Source organism: Hevea brasiliensis, chromosome 6, assembly GCF_030052815.1.
Source record: "Hevea brasiliensis isolate MT/VB/25A 57/8 chromosome 6, ASM3005281v1, whole genome shotgun sequence".
Taxonomy (NCBI): domain Eukaryota; kingdom Viridiplantae; phylum Streptophyta; class Magnoliopsida; order Malpighiales; family Euphorbiaceae; genus Hevea; species Hevea brasiliensis.
Window position 1 is genome coordinate 6,527,030 of NC_079498.1, and position 22,813 is coordinate 6,549,842.

At 30.1% G+C, this 22,813-nt stretch overlaps 2 protein-coding genes across 3 annotated transcripts; both read right to left on the reverse strand.

The window, feature by feature from the left end:
* Positions 1-923: 923 nt before the first annotated feature.
* Positions 924-8,317, reverse strand: LOC110670166 (uncharacterized). Its single transcript, XM_021832130.2, has 17 exons — positions 7,996-8,317; positions 7,790-7,919; positions 7,417-7,467; positions 7,096-7,271; positions 6,609-6,686; positions 6,392-6,503; positions 5,942-6,026; positions 5,797-5,848; positions 5,643-5,704; positions 5,415-5,530; positions 5,213-5,334; positions 3,765-3,833; positions 3,527-3,584; positions 3,200-3,273; positions 2,303-2,351; positions 1,790-1,869; positions 924-1,236 (listed from the first exon to the last, which is right to left on the reverse strand). The coding sequence occupies exons 2-17, from the start codon at positions 7,893-7,895 to the stop codon at positions 1,174-1,176; spliced, it is 1,353 nt and encodes a 450-aa protein (XP_021687822.2). The 5' UTR covers positions 7,896-7,919; positions 7,996-8,317; the 3' UTR covers positions 924-1,173.
* Positions 8,318-9,319: 1,002 nt separating this feature from the next.
* On the reverse strand, positions 9,320-14,881 carry LOC110670146 (protein IQ-DOMAIN 14). 2 transcript variants are annotated; one of them, XM_021832104.2, is made up of 6 exons: positions 14,448-14,881; positions 13,134-13,231; positions 12,209-12,634; positions 11,691-11,924; positions 10,907-11,035; positions 9,320-10,247 (listed from the first exon to the last, which is right to left on the reverse strand). In XM_021832104.2, the coding sequence occupies exons 2-6, from the start codon at positions 13,206-13,208 to the stop codon at positions 9,480-9,482; spliced, it is 1,632 nt and encodes a 543-aa protein (XP_021687796.2). In that variant the 5' UTR covers positions 13,209-13,231; positions 14,448-14,881; the 3' UTR covers positions 9,320-9,479. The 2 variants fall into 2 exon arrangements, with proteins under 2 accessions (XP_021687796.2, XP_021687803.2); XM_021832111.2 differs by having other exon boundaries at positions 13,134-13,264; positions 14,448-14,864.
* Between the last annotated feature and the right edge of the window lie 7,932 nt (positions 14,882-22,813).

Below are 22,813 nucleotides of genomic sequence, written 5' to 3' on the forward strand. Positions count from 1 at the left end.
ATTTTCTGTCTCTCTCCCTATTTTTGTCTCTCAAACTCTCATCCACAATAGCCATTTAACTTTTTTTTTTACTTTTTTTAAAATTTTAAAATTCTTAAATTTCTGCTCATCATAAAATTTTTAAAAATTATTTATTTATTAAATTAAAGAGTGAATTATTTTTTTAAAAAAAATTGTATATTTAATTAATTATTTTAAAAATGAATAATAACCTTCTTTATTTTTATATTTCGTTATATAACATATTAATAATTTTTTAAAATTCTTTTTATAGCAATCAATTAAAAATTTTAAAATTTCTATTGATTAAAATATCTCTAAAACTACTCTTTTTTTAATTAAATTTTTTATTAAGTTAGAAAATAGGCGACTTATATTTTAAAAATTACATATATACAAATATAAATACACTAAAATTATATATATAAAATTTAAGCATTTATTTTAAAAAACATATTTTATTGCATTAAAAATTTAAAGGATTTTAATAATGATAATTCAAAAAATTGCGGCTTAACGAGTGTTTTTTCCTCTATTTATTCTTTATTCGTATATGACAAAATAATAAAAAATAATATGTTAATATCTTTACAATAAAATTATAATGAATGAAGAATTTTATTATTAATAATATGATTATGAAAATATAAAATTTAGAAAAATATATATTAAATTATATTATTAAATTAAAAAAAATATGAATGACACATGCAACACGGAACAAAACTGACTAGTTACATTATAAAGTAGATGTCCAACATTCAATATTTAAATGAAAAGAAAATTAGGTGATGCAAATTTTGACAAGCAATCTCTCACATTAGAAGATCACAAGAAAGTGCTAATTATGCAATTCCTTCTCCCAACCATGCTAAATTCACTTGGTGTGTGTAACTTGTGCTTCTTGGCCGTGCTCACTAGAATGGAAAAGGAAAGGCAACCAACATCCATTGTTGTTCATGGTTTGAATGGTACGTACAGTTTGAGGTATATAGAGAAAACAGAGAAATCAGGTCACATGGGGTGCTAATGATTATACAGAAAAGCAGAAAGCAAGACATCTATACGTTAAGTTACACTGCAACATAATTATATATACTGTTTGGTATCGTTGGGCAGAGCAACATGCAACAGGACCTTCTCCATACAAGATGAAATGACTTGGGAAAGCATTTACCAACTCAGTGAATTCTTTGACTGCTGCAGTTTCGCATTATGTAAACTCTCCATCTCTTCCTGCAAATTTTAAATCACTTGGTTCAGTGCTGCCTGCCAGGATTACATACTCATAGTAGCCAAAGAATAAGAAAATGGGCAGCAATTGATTCCTCAAATTTCAACTTAAAACCATTTAGCTTGCCAACGCAAGAAAGTTGAGTACAGCAAGGAAAAATTGGGCACTAATAAAATATGACCGGATTCCCTTTACAAGAATGAATAATTGGTGCCTTCCAAGGAAAACCTTTACTAGTTTACTTTACACTTTGTTTTTCCCATCATTTCATCCAAAGTCAATGGTTTACAATGTGCAGTTTACATTGTAGACGACAAAGTTATCTTAAAATTCCCCTATATTAATATGCCTTGTGCAGAAATGGGATAGTCCTTGATTTCAAATGTCTACTTTCTATCACCAAAACAAGAGAAGCACAAAGTTCAGAGTTTCTACCTAGGCACCCAATAACAGAATAGCTGAAGTAATGTTCATTAGCCAGCCTAACTGAATTCAATATGTGCTGCACAAAACTAAGTTACAAAACAGAGCATGCCAAGTTGATTCTGGATATACCTTGCAAGATTTTAGAAGAGGTCGCAAGAATGACGATCTGAAAAAGCTGAGTGATTTTCCAAGCGAGGTTCTATCACATTCTGCCATGAAAAAGTTGCATATATTTGTATTTAGGTCATCAGTTGAACCCAGAAAAGGGGGAAAAAATCCATAAACGGAATCTGTGAAAGTGCAGTAAACACGAAGCTCTAGCAGCATTCCCCAAAATAAAAGTAAAGCTAATCTTAGTCCACATTTGGTTTGCTTTGAAAAGGGAATGTAATCCAATTCTTGGCATAAAATTCCATCTTTTTTTGGTATAAAAAGAATTCAATATTTTTAATGATATTTAAAATACCATTAAATCTATTAATTATTTAGAGAGAGAGAAATTGAATTCCTATGATCTATACATCCAAGTCCATTCCATTCCATTTCCAAGAGGAAAAAAAATGCCTTAATATTCTGACCACTATGCACGAAAGGCTGCAAAGAAATGCTAGAAATGTGAAGTTCAGCATTATGTTGGCATACCTTTGTCATCATCTGCTCCAACTCCTCCCATGTTAAGTTCTTCCAAAAGCTGCAAATCCAGTATAGTTATACAAGGATTCAAAATAATAGGGAATCCTATATAAGACCATAGAGTAATTAATGCTGCAGCAAACATAATATTTATTATTTCTACTTTCACATGCACAGCGGTCTAATAATATATGCCCAAAAAGGAACATTTAAGCCTCTAGAAGGCACATACTTGTATATTTAATTTCATCTCAAATGGGGAAGCATACACTAGTGCAGGAAAACATGGTAAATTTTTCCAGAGTTACTCAAAGAATAACTAAGCCTACCTTGGCCCATAAAGCTCTAATGAAACAAGAATTAAGAATCCAGAGTATGCAGTAATGAGTTTCTAATCCTTATACACCAAAATGAAACATCCATGGATGTCCTTTTTCTTTTTTCAGTAAGAAAAGGGAAGGAAACAATGTTCAAATCAATCAGTGTTTCTATATACTTTGTTTTCCTCATAGGTGAGAACAGAGACCATACAACTTAACAAAGCATTCAAAGTAGTTCATATCTACAAGAAAATTTTTTATAGGACTAGGAAATTCAACAGCAATGAGGGGAAAAATGTAGCTGCAATGACATAACCTATAAGAAATAAATCAACGGCACAAACTTGAATTTCAATCCATTCCATCATTTTTGCCCCTATAGCTATTTTACGTAGATCTTTTTCCAGACCAGTTGAAACTATCCACACATCAAGACAAGAATTACTGAATCAGGAAAAAATTGATTGAGTCTACCAATAAACTAGCATTGAAGAGTCATCTAACACACCCCACCAGAAAGTATGCAGATAAAAAATAAAAAATAAAAATAAAAAAATAAAAAAAAAGAAGCCCAGTGCACCATTACCTGGGAAAGTGTTGGTACCACAGTAGGATCAAATTCTTCACAATGTTTTGGGTCAATAGGTACACAAACACGTCCTGGAGCAAACAGAATAAATGAGCATAGCAACAAAAGGGCCTAAATAGATAAGGACTCACAAGGTTAACAATAAATAACAGTCAAAGATTCAAAGGATGATAAACGATTACTCCTTATAAGCTCTATGCACAAACTCTTGGAGGAGGAGAGAAAATGGTTGGACGGAAAAAAAAAATTGAAATTTCAATGCCAATTGATAATTAAGTATGACATGCACTCACAGCTGATACACATAGAACTCCAAATACCCACCTGTTTTTGGATGAATACAGAAAGGTGCCTTCAGCAAATGGTTCATGTGTTTTGAGACCTGACACATACATAGAAAAGTTCAAAATGGTTAGTGCTTAAAACGATAAGTATATAGTTATTGAAAGTATGTAATTCTTTATCTACGCTAGGGGACAACCATGAGGATGTGGCACTATTAGAAGAATTCGTTGTTATGAGGGATAGAACTATAAAAGTGGGGAGGGTTTTTTGTGCAAACCTCCATATCAATCCTAGGATAAGTAAAAGAGAACACAATCTCTTCAACACATCTACGAAGTCCTTGTGCCTGAAAAACAAATAAATATTAAAGCAAAGTAAAAGCTTGCAAGGATAAAAATAAGACCATTAAAATCAGACAAGAATTTTTGCCACAAATTCAAACAAAAATTATTAAAAGCAAGAACTCTCAACTTTGACACAGATGCAGTGAAAGGGCAAATAATCTTACAAAGGCAAGAACTAAAAAATGATTAAAGGGCAAAAACTTTGGCAATTATGATAACCATGCAAGTCTTCTTCTAATCATATAAGATCTTTGTAGACAAATATGTTGATACTAAAACAAGAACATGCCTTGCTCCAAGGAGGTTAGTAACTTTTTGTTTAAGTCATTTGAGTTTGTTAAAAGTAATGTTCCCCAACCCAGTTATGCATCTTTTAATCATGCATTGAAATGCAAAACAACAAATTATCTTTAATGATCACAGTGAATATGCAACACAGTTTGCATTGTGACTGCCTCCAAGCTACAAGATTGTGTTCTGATTATTTTCAAACATCAACCTCCATTAGTCACTTCAATTGACTTGTGTTTTTCACCAATTAACAATTACTTGAGTTGCTTGACACCTTTGTTTCATTTTTATTCATCTTACATATCCTTTTCTCTTGCAGCTTTCCTTCCCATTTTTATACCTTACACAGGTTTGTCTTTATAAACAGAAATAGACTTCATAACTGGACAGCACTTCTCCAAGATAATGAGAAATTTCAACTGCAAGTCATAAACAAGAAAAGGTGTCCACTGATCATGTATAAACAGGATTGTTGGGCACGCATAATCAATCATTTTATTCAATTTGCAAGAATATCAATGTTAACATCATAATATCAATTCTCCAAAACAAAAGAGAGGAGAGGAAGGGGAGGCGGGGGGGGGGGGGTGGTTGGGGTGTGGTGGGGGAGGGGGAGAGAGGGGAGAGAAGGAGGTGGGAGAGAAGGAGGACACAATAACAATCAGTTAATGTTGTTAAGCAATTTATTCTAAGAGCATAGAGAAAATAATTGCCAAGAAATGCAAGAACTACCAGATACTGTGAATTTAAAATGGATTCTCAAAAAAAAAAAAAAAAAAAAAAAAAAAGAGATTAAATGACAAACCGATCCTACTTATATGGAATCAAGATATAATTAACATCAATCAAATTTTCCCCCGAACTTGAATTGAGAAAAATATGATTATTAAGGGCAACAAGCACTAGCTGGGAATTCTATACTCCAAGCAAAATAATACGCATCCACTGGAATTTCCTATATGGAAGTCCATACACATATTAGATTTCAACTGTTATTTGGGTTAGGTATGCATGATAGAAACAAATATTGCCCACCAAAAAGTAATCCATTTCTTACAAAAAATGGAGTTCCACAAATATCAATTTTTACCTTCTTTTGTCCAGATTGTAATGAATGCTTTAGCTGCTCCCATCGAACAAGATTAATGTCTTCTTTTGAAATGGAGGATCGTTTATTATTCTGCCACTTTCCCTGAAGCTCAGAAGTAACAGCTGCAAAGACAACACATTTATTGCTGCAAGAAGACATAGAGATAACTATATATGGAATGAGAAAATAGGCAAGAAAATACATTCATCTGGAATCATCTCCAAAATCTTCCCATATCTCTCTTCAGTTGAAAATAGATTTTGACTGGAAAGCAATTTTGTCTCAAAAAAGTCCTTGAGAACTTCAGTATAAGATCTCCTGCAATGCAATATGACTTAGCTGAACAAATGGGCTCAGACCTTCCATAGGGTGTAGAAGAATAAAGAGGAAAAGTAAAATTAACAATACATGACTACATTTGAGAACTTACACAAGGAAAGGATGAAGAACAGGACCAGTCAGAGAAACCCTTTTATTACTATTTTCATTGCCCTGATGAAAGCACAGAATATGCAGCTTCAATTGAATTTTATCCTATATAAATTCTCATAATGCATATACATTCCTAGAATGTAGTACACCACCTTGTATACTCGGAAATAATCAGCAATAGCTGCCCTCTGTTCATTGGTCAACCTGCATGCATAATGGCAATGAATTTAAACCATTGTGTCATACTCATACCACAGGATAGAAAATAAAAGGAATACAGTTTATTAGCAAAATTACCTCCTTGCTTTTCCATCACAAACCCAGCAATGGACACCACGTCGACCACTAAAAACCCAGAGAATGTGATTGAAACCAAAGTCATCTGCATGATTAGAGAAACTGAGTGGACCTTAAAATGAAATAATGATGGGTGTGAGACAGGCATGAAATTAGCTGTCTGTTCCCTTTGTTTGTGTGTATAGGAAATTGATTCAGAGCAAAAGGTAAAAAAATGTTTAACCTGAATAAAAGTGGAGGGAACTGAAGAAAACTGATAAAGATTAAGGACTTCCATTAACAACAAAGTTTAAAATTTAGCATTGATATTTACAATTTGAGAGAAACATGCAAGTTATGAGAAAATGTCGCTGACTTATATAATGCAGATATAACACTAGATTCTCAAACTGCTAAAACCAAGGTGACTATCATAGTGAAGACTTCAGGAAGCCTATAAAGTACTCCTACCTCTGAGCGAAGCATCAATCACTTTAATAGCAACAGTCATTAGAGGCCAGCAGTCCAAGCAAACATCAGCTCCTGAGCAGCAATATCTAACATTATCATAATCTGATATATCCTGTACATATTTGGAGCTTGAAGATGTTACAAATTACATCATGATAAAAAAAAATGTAGAATTAGGCTGTCATAATTTGGTTGCAGCAGAAGTCTGTGGACTTACAATATCAAAAATTAGCTCCCTCTCCACAGGTGTAAAAACATTATCACCACTTTGGGAATAGGCATGCCTCTTTGCAGGCTGTAGCACACAAATATTGTAAAACATAAAGGACATATAAGCAAAAGGGTAAAAAGTTACTATTCCGGTCTACATGGGAAGGAACTAAAACCATCCAGAGAACATAATCTAACTTTCAATTTCATAGCTCGTAATTAGAAATGCTTGAAAGCATAACTGATTCCAAGACTGCATTTAATCTAATCAGTGAGTCTAGTCACCAATAAAGGTAAATGAACATTGTATTTATCGCACATTAAAATCACATTAACCTTTTTAAGCCAAATGTGTAAGACCAGAAACAAGGAACCTAGACAAAAGCAATCATCCAGGACAACAGGTTTATGTACTCAAAACATAGGAACAATCATTAACTTGAAAAGCAAAATAATTATCTTGAATTGAAAATGACAAGCCATGAAAATCTTACATCCACACTGTAAACAGGGCCAATATCTATTTTAAATGGACATTTTTCTTTTATGGTATTCTCCAGTTCAAACTCATTGTTGACAGACTGGAACCGCAGATAAATGTCATTATCCAGCGTGAAAGAGAACTCTCTTCGACCAAAGTAGGACTTGTCACATGCAGGATGCTTCCCATCTATAGAAAAGCAATGAAGTAGAATAATTACATATAAAACAAATATCAGTTTTAATGTGGACTAGTATGAAAACAGTAGGAGTATGGCATGCTTGCTCCCAATGTTGCAAGTTCACACGTACACACAAAAGGATTTGTGGATTACCATTTCCATAGGAAAGCCATTTGAAAATATCAGCATAAGGGAAAAGCTTTCCTGACATAAAGAAAACTTCTGGTTAGTGTTTTTTTTTTTTTTTTTACAAAACGGAAAAAGAGCTAGTGACCATCTTAAATAGGAGACTCAAAGAGCATAGGAAAACAAAAATCAGGGAAAAAAAAAAAAGAGAACTGGAATTTATATCAGCGACCATAATGAAAAATTTGTGGCATTGTTATTCAACTGGGACAGTAACCTATATCACGGATAATGTTCGACTAAAAATTAAATTGAATAAGAATACAGAAAATTAATTAAACTAAAGAAAAATTTAATCCCTTGCATCACTCCTCCCTACTCAAAAGAAAGAACGATTTACCATAGTAAAGTTTAAGATAGCTAGCATTAAATCCACCTGGGACACCATTTCCCAGGCTTTGGCCATCGATCGACATGTCATCCCTTCCATTATCAACTTCCATCATCTGGTCTACACCTTTTGCTTGATGCTGAAAAATCAAGCAAAGAGTCACCATCATTATTATTTTGAAGAAATGGCCGAAATTACTTCAAAAAGCACAAAACCTGTAGATACAATAGTCCAAGCGTCAATGAAAAAGAAAGAATAATCGGGTAGAAGTTGTTGATGATGTGATGGTGGAGTGGAGGAGCTCTGCTGTGATAGCGAGAGAGGCAACAAAGGTGGTGTTGTGGATCTGGTGGTGACGGTGGCCGGAATTGGGGCGATGGGGGCGAGAGAAGTGTGATAGTGTGGAGTGGTGAGGATTAGGTTTTAGTGCTTGTAGTTCTGGAGCTGAGAATCTTAGAACAGGGAGATTAGGCGGGAAAATTTTAGGGCTATTGAGTTTTGTGGCGAGGAAAGATTAATAAAGTGTAGGGTCTTCAATCAGACGGTAGCTGACCAGTTCATCAAGGTTTTAATGTACACCCGTTTCAGATTGATTTTGAGTTGGGATTAGGGCTAATTCGTTCGATTTCAAATCAACTAGATTAATTTTTTAAAATGACAAAAATAAAAATTTTTAAAAAAATCAAACCTACATGAAAATAAAATAAAATAAAAACTATATAATTACAAAAAAAAATCCATATTATTCAATTATCGTCTATGTTCAATTTTAGCCTAACCATCTATGCATGCCTAAGCCTCAAAGTTATATAGACTCTCATCAAGTAAGTATTTTCATAATTTCTAAATTTTTATAATTTTTTAATATTTATAGGAAGATACTATAATATATATATATATAAATTAAAATATATAAATACTTATAAAATCATATCACATGTTTAAGAAATTTTAATAATACCATGCTAAAACACCCTTAATCTTCCACACATACACCTTTAATTAACACTTAACATCATTAAAAAAAATAATAATTTTATTTAAAAATATAAATTATTTAAAATTTAAAAATATAAAATATTTAAAATTTCATTTTAAAAGTAAAATTAATTTTATTAGATAATACCATTTTGAGTTAAAATATCATTTTAACTGTTTTTAATTATAAATTTAATTATTAATATTAAATAATATTTGACTTAATAATTTTATTTTTAATAATTATTGATATTAAATTAAAAAATAAGATAATAAAAGTATAATTAACTATGGGCAATATAAAAGTGTAATTAACCATAGAATTGCCCATTTTTATTCATGTTTCTTATCATTCTATGACGAATAATGATAATTGAAAATTTTAATATTAACAAATTTTTAGTATAACTTTAAAAATATAAAATATAAAAAAAAATTAGTATTAAATAATATTATTAAAATAAAAAAGTAATCCAAGCAATGCATACTCTTAAAACTAAATAAAAAAATAAAAAAAATAAAAAAGAAAGAAAAAGAGTTGCAACATGTAATAACAAATGATTAAAACAATCAGAATAAGCACACTCTTAAATTCAAACCATCACTTTCTATTTGTTGGTTCATTATATTACATCAGGATTTTTGGAAAATATCACCATACACTCAATCAAATGACACCAAGAAGTATGAAAAAAATGTTAAAAATATTTGAAAAAGAAAATCACACAAATCGGTTAAATGGCTTTCTTCCAACTGTTGCAGGCATAGAGACAGTTGAATCCACGCTCAAATTAAGTGACTCATGTTTATCTAAAACCCTTTGAGAACTTGAATCCTTGTTAGAGAACAAGGACCCTTTGTTCCACTTGAATGATCCAATGCCTTGTGTTAGAGGGAATGAAAGCCTCCTCTTTTCACTGCTTGGGGTCCCTGGAAACCTCTCCTTGGGATTACTATTAGCTCTAGCTTTGGCTTTGGCTGAAACTGTAGGAACCATGTAGTTTGGCACTAAAAAGGGTGGGCAACTGGTCAGGCTATCGTCATCCTTCAATGGTAAGTCGAAAGGGGATTCAGCTCCACTAGTTCTCGCTCTTGAATATTTTGACAAGCCTGAGGTGTTTGCTTGTGGAGTTCTGTGTACAGGAGTTCGTGCTTGTCTCGTCGACACAAATGCAACTGATTTACTGGATCTTGGTGTGGGAGTGTCCATACTATCAAACCCAAAATTCTGTTGCTTGTGGGTGCTTGATGATGGCCTCGGGCTAGCCTTCATCTCAGAATGTGGCCTTGGTGGTGTAAGTTGAAAATTCTTTATGGCTGGGCTTTCAGGAGGCCTTGGCGATGTAAGACGAAAATTCTTCACGGCTTGGCTTTCAGGAGGATTTGTTGGAGGTATTTGACGTTCTAACCAGTTCCACCACCATGGGAACCCATTGGATCGAATGTCCGTTAGAGCTGATTGAGCAGATTTTGGAGTTGATTTCCATAACTGCAAGCAAAGAGAAAAGAAAATGTTATAATGTACCCCTTTATCCTAAGAGCCAAAAGCATGAAAAATGCAGGATGAAGCATATATCATTCAAACCCTTTAAACTACAGACTATGAAATCCAGTACACACATCAGCAATTGAAGAATTATACTGCAGATAGATTTGCTAAGATGGCAGGCCAAAAGAATTGAGGAATCTATAACTTGGCTGTAATGTTACTGGGTATAACGTGTAGAAGCATTCAAATTTTGATTCTGTTTATGATTCTTCAGACAAGGAAGAAATAATAGGCTTTTATAACATAACAGCTACAATGTTTCTTGAAAATCCAGGCTATAAGCCAACTCCAAGAACATTGCACGTGTTGCATAGAGTTGTGTTCTGATCTTGCAGATCATATGTAATGAGCAAGTCTATCCCCAGCTCACTGACTATGGACATGAAGTTTCTAATAGCATCTGTCCTTTCCAAAAGTTGCTAGAGGGTGCTTTTAAGTATGTTAAAATTACTTTATTAATCTATCATGGCACCCTTTCTATCACCATCAGAAAATTTCAAATTACCAATAGAGAATATTTTCTACACATGAAAAATTGAAAAATCATAAGGATGTGAGAGAAAAACAAAAAATTATAAATTAATATTTGGTATAGATACCTGGTGGGAATATGCATATGCCATTGCTCTTTCTCTCTTGATAACTGCATCCACCTTTCTCTGCAACCTTGCCTCAATTTCCTCTTTTGCTAGCAAGCTGTCATCCCAATCCTCATCACCTGCCTCAGACTATAACAATGGCCCCAATCATGATTGCTACTTTTCATAATAGAAATATGGAAAGACAATTAAATAACAGACATGGCAATAAAGATTATGCTTTCTTGATTTAGACAACAACAATCAGTGGATCTGCTTTGGTACAATTCTTAACTATCATGCCACAAATGGGTCTTGGGTTGAAAGCAACTTGATGCTTTCATTTTTATCAAGCAGCTAATGATTCCAGCAGACATATATAATTCTCAAGTCTCAACGTGTGATAAAAGTCCACTGACCTAAATAAATACCAGAGAGAACACCCTTTTTTTAGCACTGAAACTCCAGCCACCAATTGCAATAACCTGTAATTGTGTCTCTGGCAATTCAGCTAGCCCCAACAAGTGACCACAGTGTAAACATTTCATAATCAACAAATGGACACCTAGTGGTGATACAGACAAGGTGTGGAGACCTCAAACAACGCCTATGAAATGGAAAGCCAAACAATAACTCTGCAGGTATGACTTTAATTTTTGGAATCCAGACCAAATCAAACTGCTGACCACAATGATTGAAACTCACAAGATGAACAAGTAATGGACCAAATAACATATTACAGTTCCAAAGATTTTTAGCTGCTTAACAGATAGAAACACAGTCACGAATCACACAATGGACTTACAGCCATGCTCCATTTGCCCAAGGTACTCTCCACTTCTTTATCATTCCTATATTGACCTTGACACCGTGCTTGGTTTTCTAACATCTGGATCCTCCGTGACTGAATCTGAGATTGGACCCGGACCAAGAGCTGCATGTATTTCATCGCATTCATCGTCTGCCGCTTCACACTCTGTCCTCTTACCACTCCTTGAAGCCTCACCAGGCCCTTCAGAGCTCTAAAGCTCCTTCTTGCCTGCATGACAGGAACAATGTAATGCCAGTTACTAATAGTCCACCATCACTGCAGTATCCCATAAGTTTATTACTTGAGCAAATGGACCAGCAGAATTTTAAATTGCAGGATTCACTGTAAAATCTGAATTTTAGTAGGTGCAGCTGCAGACACAATTGGTTATTACATCAACTCCCTTTCAAACTCCCAAAAATGTGCAATTTCATAATAGGAAATATATTGCTAGTAGATGCAATGCTTCTTTTATTGAATTTTGTCTTGATAATAAGGGAAGAGAAACTCACAATATAGCCTCTATAGGCTGCTTGGATCTTGGTGGCTGAAGCATGGTGGTTCCTCAGAGTTGGTTCTGGTCTGTAGTATGTCTCCTTATGACGAAGAACATTCTTTGGAGAAGCTGCCCTGGGGGAACGAACCCTTGGAGATGCAGCTCTAGGGGAAGAAACTCTAGGAGAAGCAGCTCTTGGGGAGGTAACTCTTTGAGAAGGAACCCTTACAGAAGCAACTCTGGGAGGTGCAAAAGGTGGTGTTTTTGGTTGCTCAGGAGATGTGGGAGGCCTGAAAATTAATTTATGCTCTCTTTCGGCCTCACCCAAAATTTTCTCAACACTACTGGGTTCTCTAAACAGTGGAATGAAGGTATTTGTATCAGCATGCCTTAATTTTCCTAGGCCCTTCTTCTTTTCTTTTGTGCTTTTCCTATCTGATTCCTGAAATGTGGTTTGTGATGGTAAAGATTAAAGAAAACAAAATAAAGGAAGTATCCAAAATGCTAAACATAGAGTGCTATAAATAAAAGAATCTATTGGCCATGTATGAAAGTCAGGCAACCTAATACATGTTCTGCTTCCTTAATTAAACATATCGTTCATCTTCAAAAATATATCATAATTCATACTTATCAACCATGTCTCACAATCTTTTCAAAGGTCATGCATGTGAATCAAGCGCTTCTAATTTGTAGCAATAACCACTGCTCTTTCAGAATAAAACAAATAGGCATCAAGCATGAGATATTATGAAATTACAGTCACTTCTCTAAGCATGAGCACTCACAACTTCAAAACTATTTGCTTTGTGATTTCCAAAAGAACAATGAAAATATATTCTGGAAAGAAACCAAAATTATTTTCGAGGTTTTATAAACTAATTTCTCCTAACTTTCCCTTGAGTTGAATCCAAATTACCAGAAGTAAGATATCCACTTACATTGGCTAGCTTGTCCTTGGAGTTGGGTAGAAAGACCTTCTTGATTGTAGAAAACCAGCTCCCTCTCTTCCCCATGTTCCTAGCATTACTGTCTCCACCTGGATGGGCAAACAAGCTTTGTAATTAACTATCTGCAGGTCCAAAAATAAAGCCATGCTTATCTGTACGTGCATATGGGTTATAAATGTATGTGGATATCTATATTCAGAGTTAAAATCTTGACAGATGACAAAACATTTTTTTACCAATGAAAAAAAATACTGGTGGAATCGCTCTGATGTGACAATTCATATACTTTACCATGTTATTTTCTACACCCCATTAAGGGACTGCACAGGGTGAAAATCACAGGGTGCAGACACTACCAGATGAATACATCATTGATAATTCTTATCTTTTCAACTCAGTGTCTCAAAGCTAATAAGCGATCTACAAACTCTACTTGAAGTGTAACATAGAAGAAAGAACTAGATTTGAAGACGCAAATAACAAAATAAGCACAAGAATTTTAGGGAAAAAAGGGTTGGGAACAAGATTCCCAGTAGAATTTTGTTAAAGAATATACATTCAGAGGATAGGATAAGATAAGGAGAAAAACAGAGGAATCTTCAAACTGTATTAAGATATTTGAGTCATAGAAGAAAGAAAGCCTCCATCTTTACACATCACAACCAAAATTGAGGGTGAAAAATTAGAGAAAAAGAGTATATCAACAGAAACACATAAAAGCTAGAACGTACTGCCTAAGCAAAACAGTTTCTTGTTATATATATATACATATATATATTAAAAATTAGGAAGTAAATTCTTGTCAAGCTTGATATCCTTCTCTTGTACAAGTTTAAGCTAAACAGAGAGAAGAGAACAATTTAAGTATAATACCACACAAAGAACATGGGAAAAGAGAGAGAGAGAGAGAGAGAGAGAGATGATGGGGCTATGAGGGGTTTGCAGTTCTCTTCCGGATGCTAAATCACAAGTAGAATTAACCAAGAGAAATAGTTCTTTAATGGGATTAGGAGACAATTATAACTCATCAAGAACACAAATATCTGACAGTTGACAGGCAAATGTATCCAAAGACAGAAGGAATTTAATAGGAAAATCACCTAAAAACTACTGGGTCACAAACAGTACCAAGACCTCTAAAAAAGAGAAAATTCACCTTTTAAATAATTCCACTTCCTTTAACAAAAAACAACAAAAAGATCACATGATCCACAACAAATATACCCTAATTAACACATACCCAGAAAAAATCTTTACAAGAAGAGAAAGGAACCAAAAAAAAACTGAGAATAATAAGAACTATACCTTATTTAAGACCCAGTTTTTGCAAAGAAACCAAAATTAAGCAAAAGGAAGGAAAGAGCAGGAGGGGGATCAGCAGCAGCCAGAGAAGACTCTGTCTTTATCCTCCCTCTCCTTTCCTATAGAACATGCTGTCTGTTTTTTTCTTTTGTAATTTTTCTTACATATAATTCTGTCCTTGTTTAGATTTGTTTCAAACAAAAACTCTCTCTTGTCTCTCCTTCTCTCCCTTTCTTTCTTTCTTTCTCTCACTAGGAAACTTTGAATCAGGTTCTTGGTTTTATGAATTTACTTTTCTTTCCTTCCAACCTTTCACCTTTTGTTGGATTTATAATTTTTACTTTATGTGTTGATGATCATGATTAAGAAAGAGAGAGAGAGAGAGATGGCCACTTTCTCACTCAATGGGGTTGATGCCAACTCCAACCAACTTTTCTTGAATGGTAAGACTATTTGGACATCAAGATCCCTAAAACGGTTAGGTTCTTGGTACCCTCTTCCTAATGTTTATTATTTCTTCTAATTATCATCACTATTATTATTACGTTTGCATGATATGGATCTTACACTTAACTTTCTTTCTTTTTTTTTTTAAAAAAAAAAACCAAATATTAAAATTTTTCATTTCACCTAGCTTCATCTTTTTTTTTAAATTAAAAAAATTATCTCATTATTGAGCTAGTTGATTTTTGCATTACTATTTCAATTAATTATAAATTTAAAATATAAGATATATAATAAAATTTATTTATTAAATATATAAATTTATATATTTATTTATTAAATTAATAATAAGTTAAGTATAAATAAAAATTTTCCTAATTTTTAAAACAATTTGAAACAATTTTTGTTATTTAATTGATTAAAATTTTTATAATTAAAACATATTTATAGTAAAAATTATTTTTATTCTCTAATTATTGAAAAGCTAAATATATAATTTTACACATAATTTTATTAAAAAAAATTATGACATTCTGAACTTTTAAAATGTCTCGTGAACTTTTATAAATACCCTTAAAATCAAGCATAAACTCCAATAATTCTAATATAATGATCTATTAATTAAAATTTAAAAGATTTTTTAATTTCACTTTTATTAGAGTTAAGACTTACCGTAAAATATTTGTAAAAATTAAAATACTACAAGTTTTTTTAATAAAATTTAATATTCAACTTATGTATTTAGCTTTGTTGAAATTTTTATAATTAAAAATATATTTAATTTATTTTAAGAAAATAAATTTTAACAATTTGTAACTAATATAATTAAAGTGAGCTATTTTTTAAAATAATGGTTTAAATAAAAATATTAAAACCGATTTCTTATTTTTAAAAAATTTAAAAATAAAATAAATTGTATAAAAAAAATTTTGCTTTACCAAGCAATTTTAGATTCTCTTATATTTCATCTCCGCATATTCAGAGAGTGTTTTTCACGGTCCAATCATAAGGAGTTCGTGTGTTCACGACTCACGAGAACACTCTGCTTCATCCATGTGTTGGCACTTGCTTTATCTTAACGTATGTAATCTTCCCACCCACATACATATATGGTAGGCAAGTTTAATTATTTATTATATATTTAATTTAGATATCAAAATATAAAATAATTTTATTAATTTTTTATTACATTATTGAATAATTTAATTTTTATGGAATCATACATTCTGTTTGACATTGATACAATCTGTGTGTGTGGCATTGAAATGATTAGATGTTGTTGAAAAATAATTTAAATTTTTTATTCATATATTTCAAAAATTTTAATTAAAATAAATAATTTATAATTAAGTCTATGAAATACAAGTAAAAGCCATAAGTCATAAGTTAATCATTTATTTGTTTTTAAGTAATAATTTAAGTCTTAAATTTAATTTTTATTAATAAATTAATTGTTAATCTTTTTTAGTTTAAGATAATTTAATCTTTGAATTTTTATTTTATTAATAAAATAATTCATAAATATAAATTTTATATTAAATAAATTATTTACTTTATATTTAGCTTTGGTATGGTATTTTTTAAAGTAATGGGAGGTTTTTAAGGTTTAAAAAGGTAAAATATTTAATTTAACTCATGTATTTATTGAAAATTTTTAATTTAATATTTTTAACTTTTTATTCAAATTAACATAGAAGATTTGATTTAGCTCAAAACTTAATATTTTTATGTTAAATTTCTCGATTTTTTAATTTAAATAAAAAAATTAAAAAGTTTAATTTCTTAATTTTATGATTAAATTTTTTTATTTAAGCTCAAAAATCAAGATGTTCAATTTCTTGATTTTAAAATTTTAATTAAATTGAGATTAAATTGAAACTTACAGACTAAATTGAATAAAAGTTGAAAATGATTAAATTGAACCTCACTAATAAGTACAAAGGAGAAATTGAACTTTATTGCCATTTAAAAACTTTAGAGTAAAAGGTTTTTTAAAATATAGTTTTTGAAGTTTTTTTTTTAATTTTTCGCATTATTAAATTGGTGAATTAACAAAATTTTCATTTTAAAACCTCTAAATATCTTAAAAAAACCTTCACTTTTTTCCAAACACTAAAAAAATAATGAAAATTTGAAAACTATGAAAAATTTTATTTTGAAAAATTTTACTTTATAAAACCTTACTTTACTCAATTTTATTTCAAATAGAGTGTTAAATAATTATGTAAAATTATTTTAAATTAAAAAGCAGTAAAGGACAAAGACTAATTTATTATCAAAATTTAAATTTAGCAATCACTCAAAAATAAATTAGGGATTGACCTGTAAATTTTGCTATATTTAAATTTAAATAAATCAATTAAATAATCTAAAAAACAATTTTTTTTTCAAGATAAATAAACTTGCTTTTATTCCACGCTAAGCTTATTTTGGAAATTGTTAAGGGAAGGTAGGCCAACATAGATCATATTAGATTATACCATTCTAAACAAATTTGGATTGGGACATAAAGATAGATAAATTATAACGTTGATACCTCAATTTATGAGTATAAAACAGTAAGATACTTAAATTTTAATTTATAATACAAAATCTCATAATCTTTAATTTAAGTAACATAAAACTTTCATATAATATTCAATAGTCAATTTTTAGGTTATTTTTGTCAACGAGACGTTTATTATATTAAAATTATATTTTCTCTTTATAATTTGATAGTAATAAAAATACTAATTTTGTTATCTATCTACCTACTGTCACAACAATTAAAATTGCACATATTAATATTTAAGTAATCCAAAACCTATTTACTTAAAATTATCAACCAATAAAAATATAATTTTTCTATTTAATAAATGTCACATCAATATAAATAATTTAAAATCAATTACTAAAGTTCATAAGATGTTTTGCATTACTTAAATTAGAGATCAGGAGTTTTGTAATGCAAATTAAAGTTTAGATACCTTATTGTTATATACTTCTAAATTGAAGTATTGTTTATATAATTTACCATAAATATGTTGCTTCATATAATTATGATTTTTTAAATGTAATTAAGGGGACAATTAGCAAAAGAATAAATTAATTAACCATTTTGTTGTTTTATAACTAATCCCACATAAGTGTTTACTTTGATTCTATTAAATTAATTTGACAGAGTAACACAATACAACAAGAGACTAAGTAAAAATTCAAAAAAATCTTCACCAAGCTTCAAGTTTGGGTCTAGTCTAAGTCAATTGTGAATTGCCCTTTGGTAGCAGCTCACCCACAATTTCTTGCCATCTCTTTTAAGTCAGTCTTTGTATTGTCCATTTCACAAGTTAACAAAATTATATTATTGCATTTAATATAAAAAAATTCAAAATTTTAAAATATTACAATTTTATAATCTTACTATTTATCCATAACATTTGTCAGATGAGTAATATTATTTTAATTTTTGAATCAAATCGGGTTAAAAAAAATAAGAAAGTGTTATTCATTTCTTATAATCTCACTTTGATTTATCCGTAAAATTAAAGGGATAAAAATGATCATTTCCTTAGTTTCCGTTCATTTTGGGGAAGATATTTTTTGAAAAACAGTTTTTGCATTTTCTAATGTTCGGGACACTCAGAAAATAGATTAACATAAAATATTTTTCTAGAAAAAATTAAGATATTTTTAAAGAAAATAACTTTTTTTAAATAAATAGTTATTTTATAAACTTTGACATTCTTATTAAAATATAAAAATACTTATATATATATATATAATATAAACATATACTATTAGTTTTAATATTGAATCATATAATGAAAAATATTTTCATAGAAAAGAAAATATTTTTTTAAAAAAATAGTTTTTATATAAAAAATTTTCTATATACAATATATTTTTGACAAATTAAACAGAGGTTTAATATTGAAAATATTATTAAAATATGAATATTTGACGCTTAAGATTAAAATTCTTTCATATATTTTAAAATTTTCAAACATAAAAAATTGCTTAACCTCTTTTATTTCTTTTTTTTTTTTAATTTTACATGGATTAAACATTATTCTTTCCTTTATTATCTAACAAAAGCACCTAAGCATTCTAAGAAAATTCTACTATGATATCATTTTCTTTAAAAATTTTTCATACTGCCGTTAAAATATTATTCAATAATTATATTATAAAATATGAATAGAATAATTATTACGTGTTAAATAATTAATTATTTTATTTTATTTTAATTTTTAAATATTTAATAATCATTATATCTTACATGAGATTTCGTGATAATCTTTTTTTAACGGTGAAGTAGAGTTGGTAATAAGGATTAAAAATTTTAGGGTTTAAATTGAATTGAATTGAATTATTTAATTTAATTTTTAAATTCTTATAAATTTAGAAATTAAATTAAATATATCTTCAATCCAAAATTATATTAGATTTGAGTGAAGTAATGCATTCTATGAATAGAATAATATACGAATAAATAATTTTCATAATATGAAATAGAAGTGCAAAAATTTGAAAATATATATTTTTATCCCTAATAAAATTAAAATATTAAACTAATAGCTTAATTAGTGAGTATATAATTCATAATATAAAAAATTAAAGAAAATTTAAAAATTGACATTTCAAATAAAATATATCATTAAATTTTATTTTAGATATGATAACACCTTAAAATTAAACTACTTAATTAAAAAAATACAGTCTATCATTTGGAAATTCATATTTTTTTATCAATTGGGATTAATTTCATTAAAATATTTTAAAATTATCTATTTTAAATATATTAAATTAATGTGGACATTTAAATCATTTATCCTTATTTTAGAAATTAAAATTTTACAAAAATTTAATTTAATTATTTTTTTTTTATCAATTCTCATAAAAGAATTTAATTCTTTTTAATTTAAAAAAGAAATTTATTTTAAAAAAATAGAAATCAATTGAATTTTTTTTTTTATAAATAATTTATTTTAAAGAACATCTTAAAAATAAAGCAAAGAATGTAGAAAATATAAAATCCACCAATAAATTGATTGATATATCAATCTATCACAATAGAGATGACAAATCCAAGATAATCTTTTATCATCCCATCTCCCAAACTAGGAGGTTAAGACCCTCAAATTAAAATATGCTCATAATGGATAGGATAAGAAAAGGAGAGCAGAATATAACAATGGAAATGGGAATGGGACCATTTTTGCAATACCATCATTTCTTGTTTCTTTTTTTATGTAACCTTCTATGGGTCGTGCTAATGGTGGGGTGGGGCTGTTACAGATGGGTGATGCCTAACGGTACATTATGAGGATTTTTTTTCCTAAAAAAGAAATACGACCCTTCGAGCCTGATAAATAAAATTTCGTAACTTATAATTAATATTCTTGATTTAACTTAATCTCATAATAAAAGACTTACTATTGAGATCTCAATGAGTCTAAAACAATTCACAATCTATCAACGTTCTACATATTAAACAAAACAATGTTTAATTTCTATGTGTTTGATATAGGGGATTGAGTCAGGATTAAATATATCCACTATCAAAGCCCTATTGCCGAGCCACCACGTTATACATGATGAGAGGGTGGGACTAATCACAATCAAGTAGGATCCTATGTGATATCAGCCATTGGATTTGGATCAGAATATCATATGGGTCTGAAAAGTTGAAGCAGGTGAGGGGATTGATTATTGATGGGCATGAATCTGCAAAGGTTGGGTTGGGGGTGGGAATAAGAATTGGAGATTATGTAGGGAACTTATTATTGCTATAGCACTATCACACACCCTGTCTTGCACGTGAGACTTGGAAGATCAAACATGCCAAGCCATGGCAACTCATAGATATGAGACACCAACCAAGACAACTACCCCACCTTCCACCTTGCTTTAGAATAAATCCTGTCAGTGTACGTGCGTCCATGCATTTTTGTCATAATTTCACTATAGGAAAGGATAATATATTACAAACCATTGATATTTATAATAGGGTTTACCTATCCTCCACTAGTAAGAAACTCCAATGATAATTAGTGAGATTCAAACTTAAGATGAAGTACATCAAGAATTGAATCATTATTTGTTGAGTCATCTAATGTGGATTTTAAAAAATTTATCTTTTTTTTAACCGTAGAAAACGAGAACTCTCCAAGTATGACAGTCATCACCCCTTAGACTCAAGGTCTGGGGTCACTGGTTAATATCTTTGATTTAATCTAACTTCATAGGAAGAGATCTACACCGAACTAGAGAAAGAACCCAATGAGACGAATTATGTAACACCCTAGGCAAATCCCACATCGGCAAAACACGGGAGAGATGCTGGGTTTATAAGTTGATGGTTTGTAACCCTTAGTGACGCGTTTTAAAACCGTAAGGGCTTCGGCCCAGAGCGGACAATATCACTAGTGGGCCGGGCCATTACATTTGTGGTATCAGAGCTGCTCCGCGTGCAACCTTGAGCGATGGTGGGGCAAACCTCAGCGAGGACGCTGAGTCCCATAAGGGGGTGGATTGTAACACCCTAGGCAAATCCCATATCGGCAAAACACGGGAGAGATGCTGGGTTTATAAGTTGATGGTTTGCAACCCTTAGTGACGCGTTTTAAAACCGTAAGGGCTTCGGCCCAGAGCGGACAATATCACTAGTGGGTCGGACTATTACAAATTATATGACAACTCATCACTGCTTTTCATTACATTTCTAAGTAGAGATAATATTTAGTCATTATGCTAGTGCGAAATTCGAATTTTGATAAAATAAGGCCATATCACCAAATTAATCACCGGGCTAAAAAATTTCTCTTTTATAATAGATATATGCCAAATTGTATTGTCCATCATCTCCTCTTTATGATTATGTGGATTGCTAAGCACGAATAAACATTGAGCATGGGGCAGCTTAAAAGGACATTTCATCATTGTGTGAAATTGGAATCCACTAATCTAGTTGTCAATGACAGATTCCTATTATATCAAAACCAAATTTGCCATTAATTAATTGAGTAATTTATAAATTAATTTTAAATTATGACAAAAAATATAATTTTTATTTTTATTTTCCAAAAAAAATAATTAATATCTGATTTATATTTTTATTAATAAAATATTCTTTCTATTAAAATTCACTGAGCTGTAACATTGTAATCCTTTATATATTAGTTTGGATGGTACCCTAAAATCAATGGCTTGCCTTAAAAACTTAGGTCTAAGTCAATGGTGAATTTTTTTTTCTTAGTATTGAGGTTATGATAGAAGAAGTGCTTTTTAAAAAAGTATTATTTTAGATGTTTTTAAAAAAATAATTTTATTATTTTAGATTTCTTATGACAAGAAAATTATTCTTAAATATCTTATAACTAATACATTTTAAAAAAATTCTTAATAATAATTTTAATAATAATGTCAAATAGATCCTAATAATTAAAAAAAAAACATTGTAAAGCATATATAATTTCTACAAGATAAATTTAAGGGCAATATAGATTTATGCTTCAATTGTTTTGGTAATGAACAATCATTACTTAGAGGAAAACTATTTTCCTAATTCTATATTTTCTTCCAAAGTTGCACACAATTTTATCTATTAAGTTCAATGATGAAATGATAATAAGGCAGCCTATTAACTTTTTTATTATTTCATTTGGTTTGAACAATTTTTTACTATATTTTTTTTAAATTTAGTTGTGGACAAATCATGCCAATGAACATATTTATATGTTAATTAAATTATTAATTTATTTTGTTAAAATAATATGATGTTACATACCAATTTTCATATAGTATATTAAGTCTATTTTTATAATTCAATTGAAATAAATTATTTATATTGAAGCCAAAATATTTAGGAATTATATAAATAAATTATATAGAAAATTAAAAAAAAACTCCAGATTGGCATACCGTGTCCATGGGATAAATTTTAA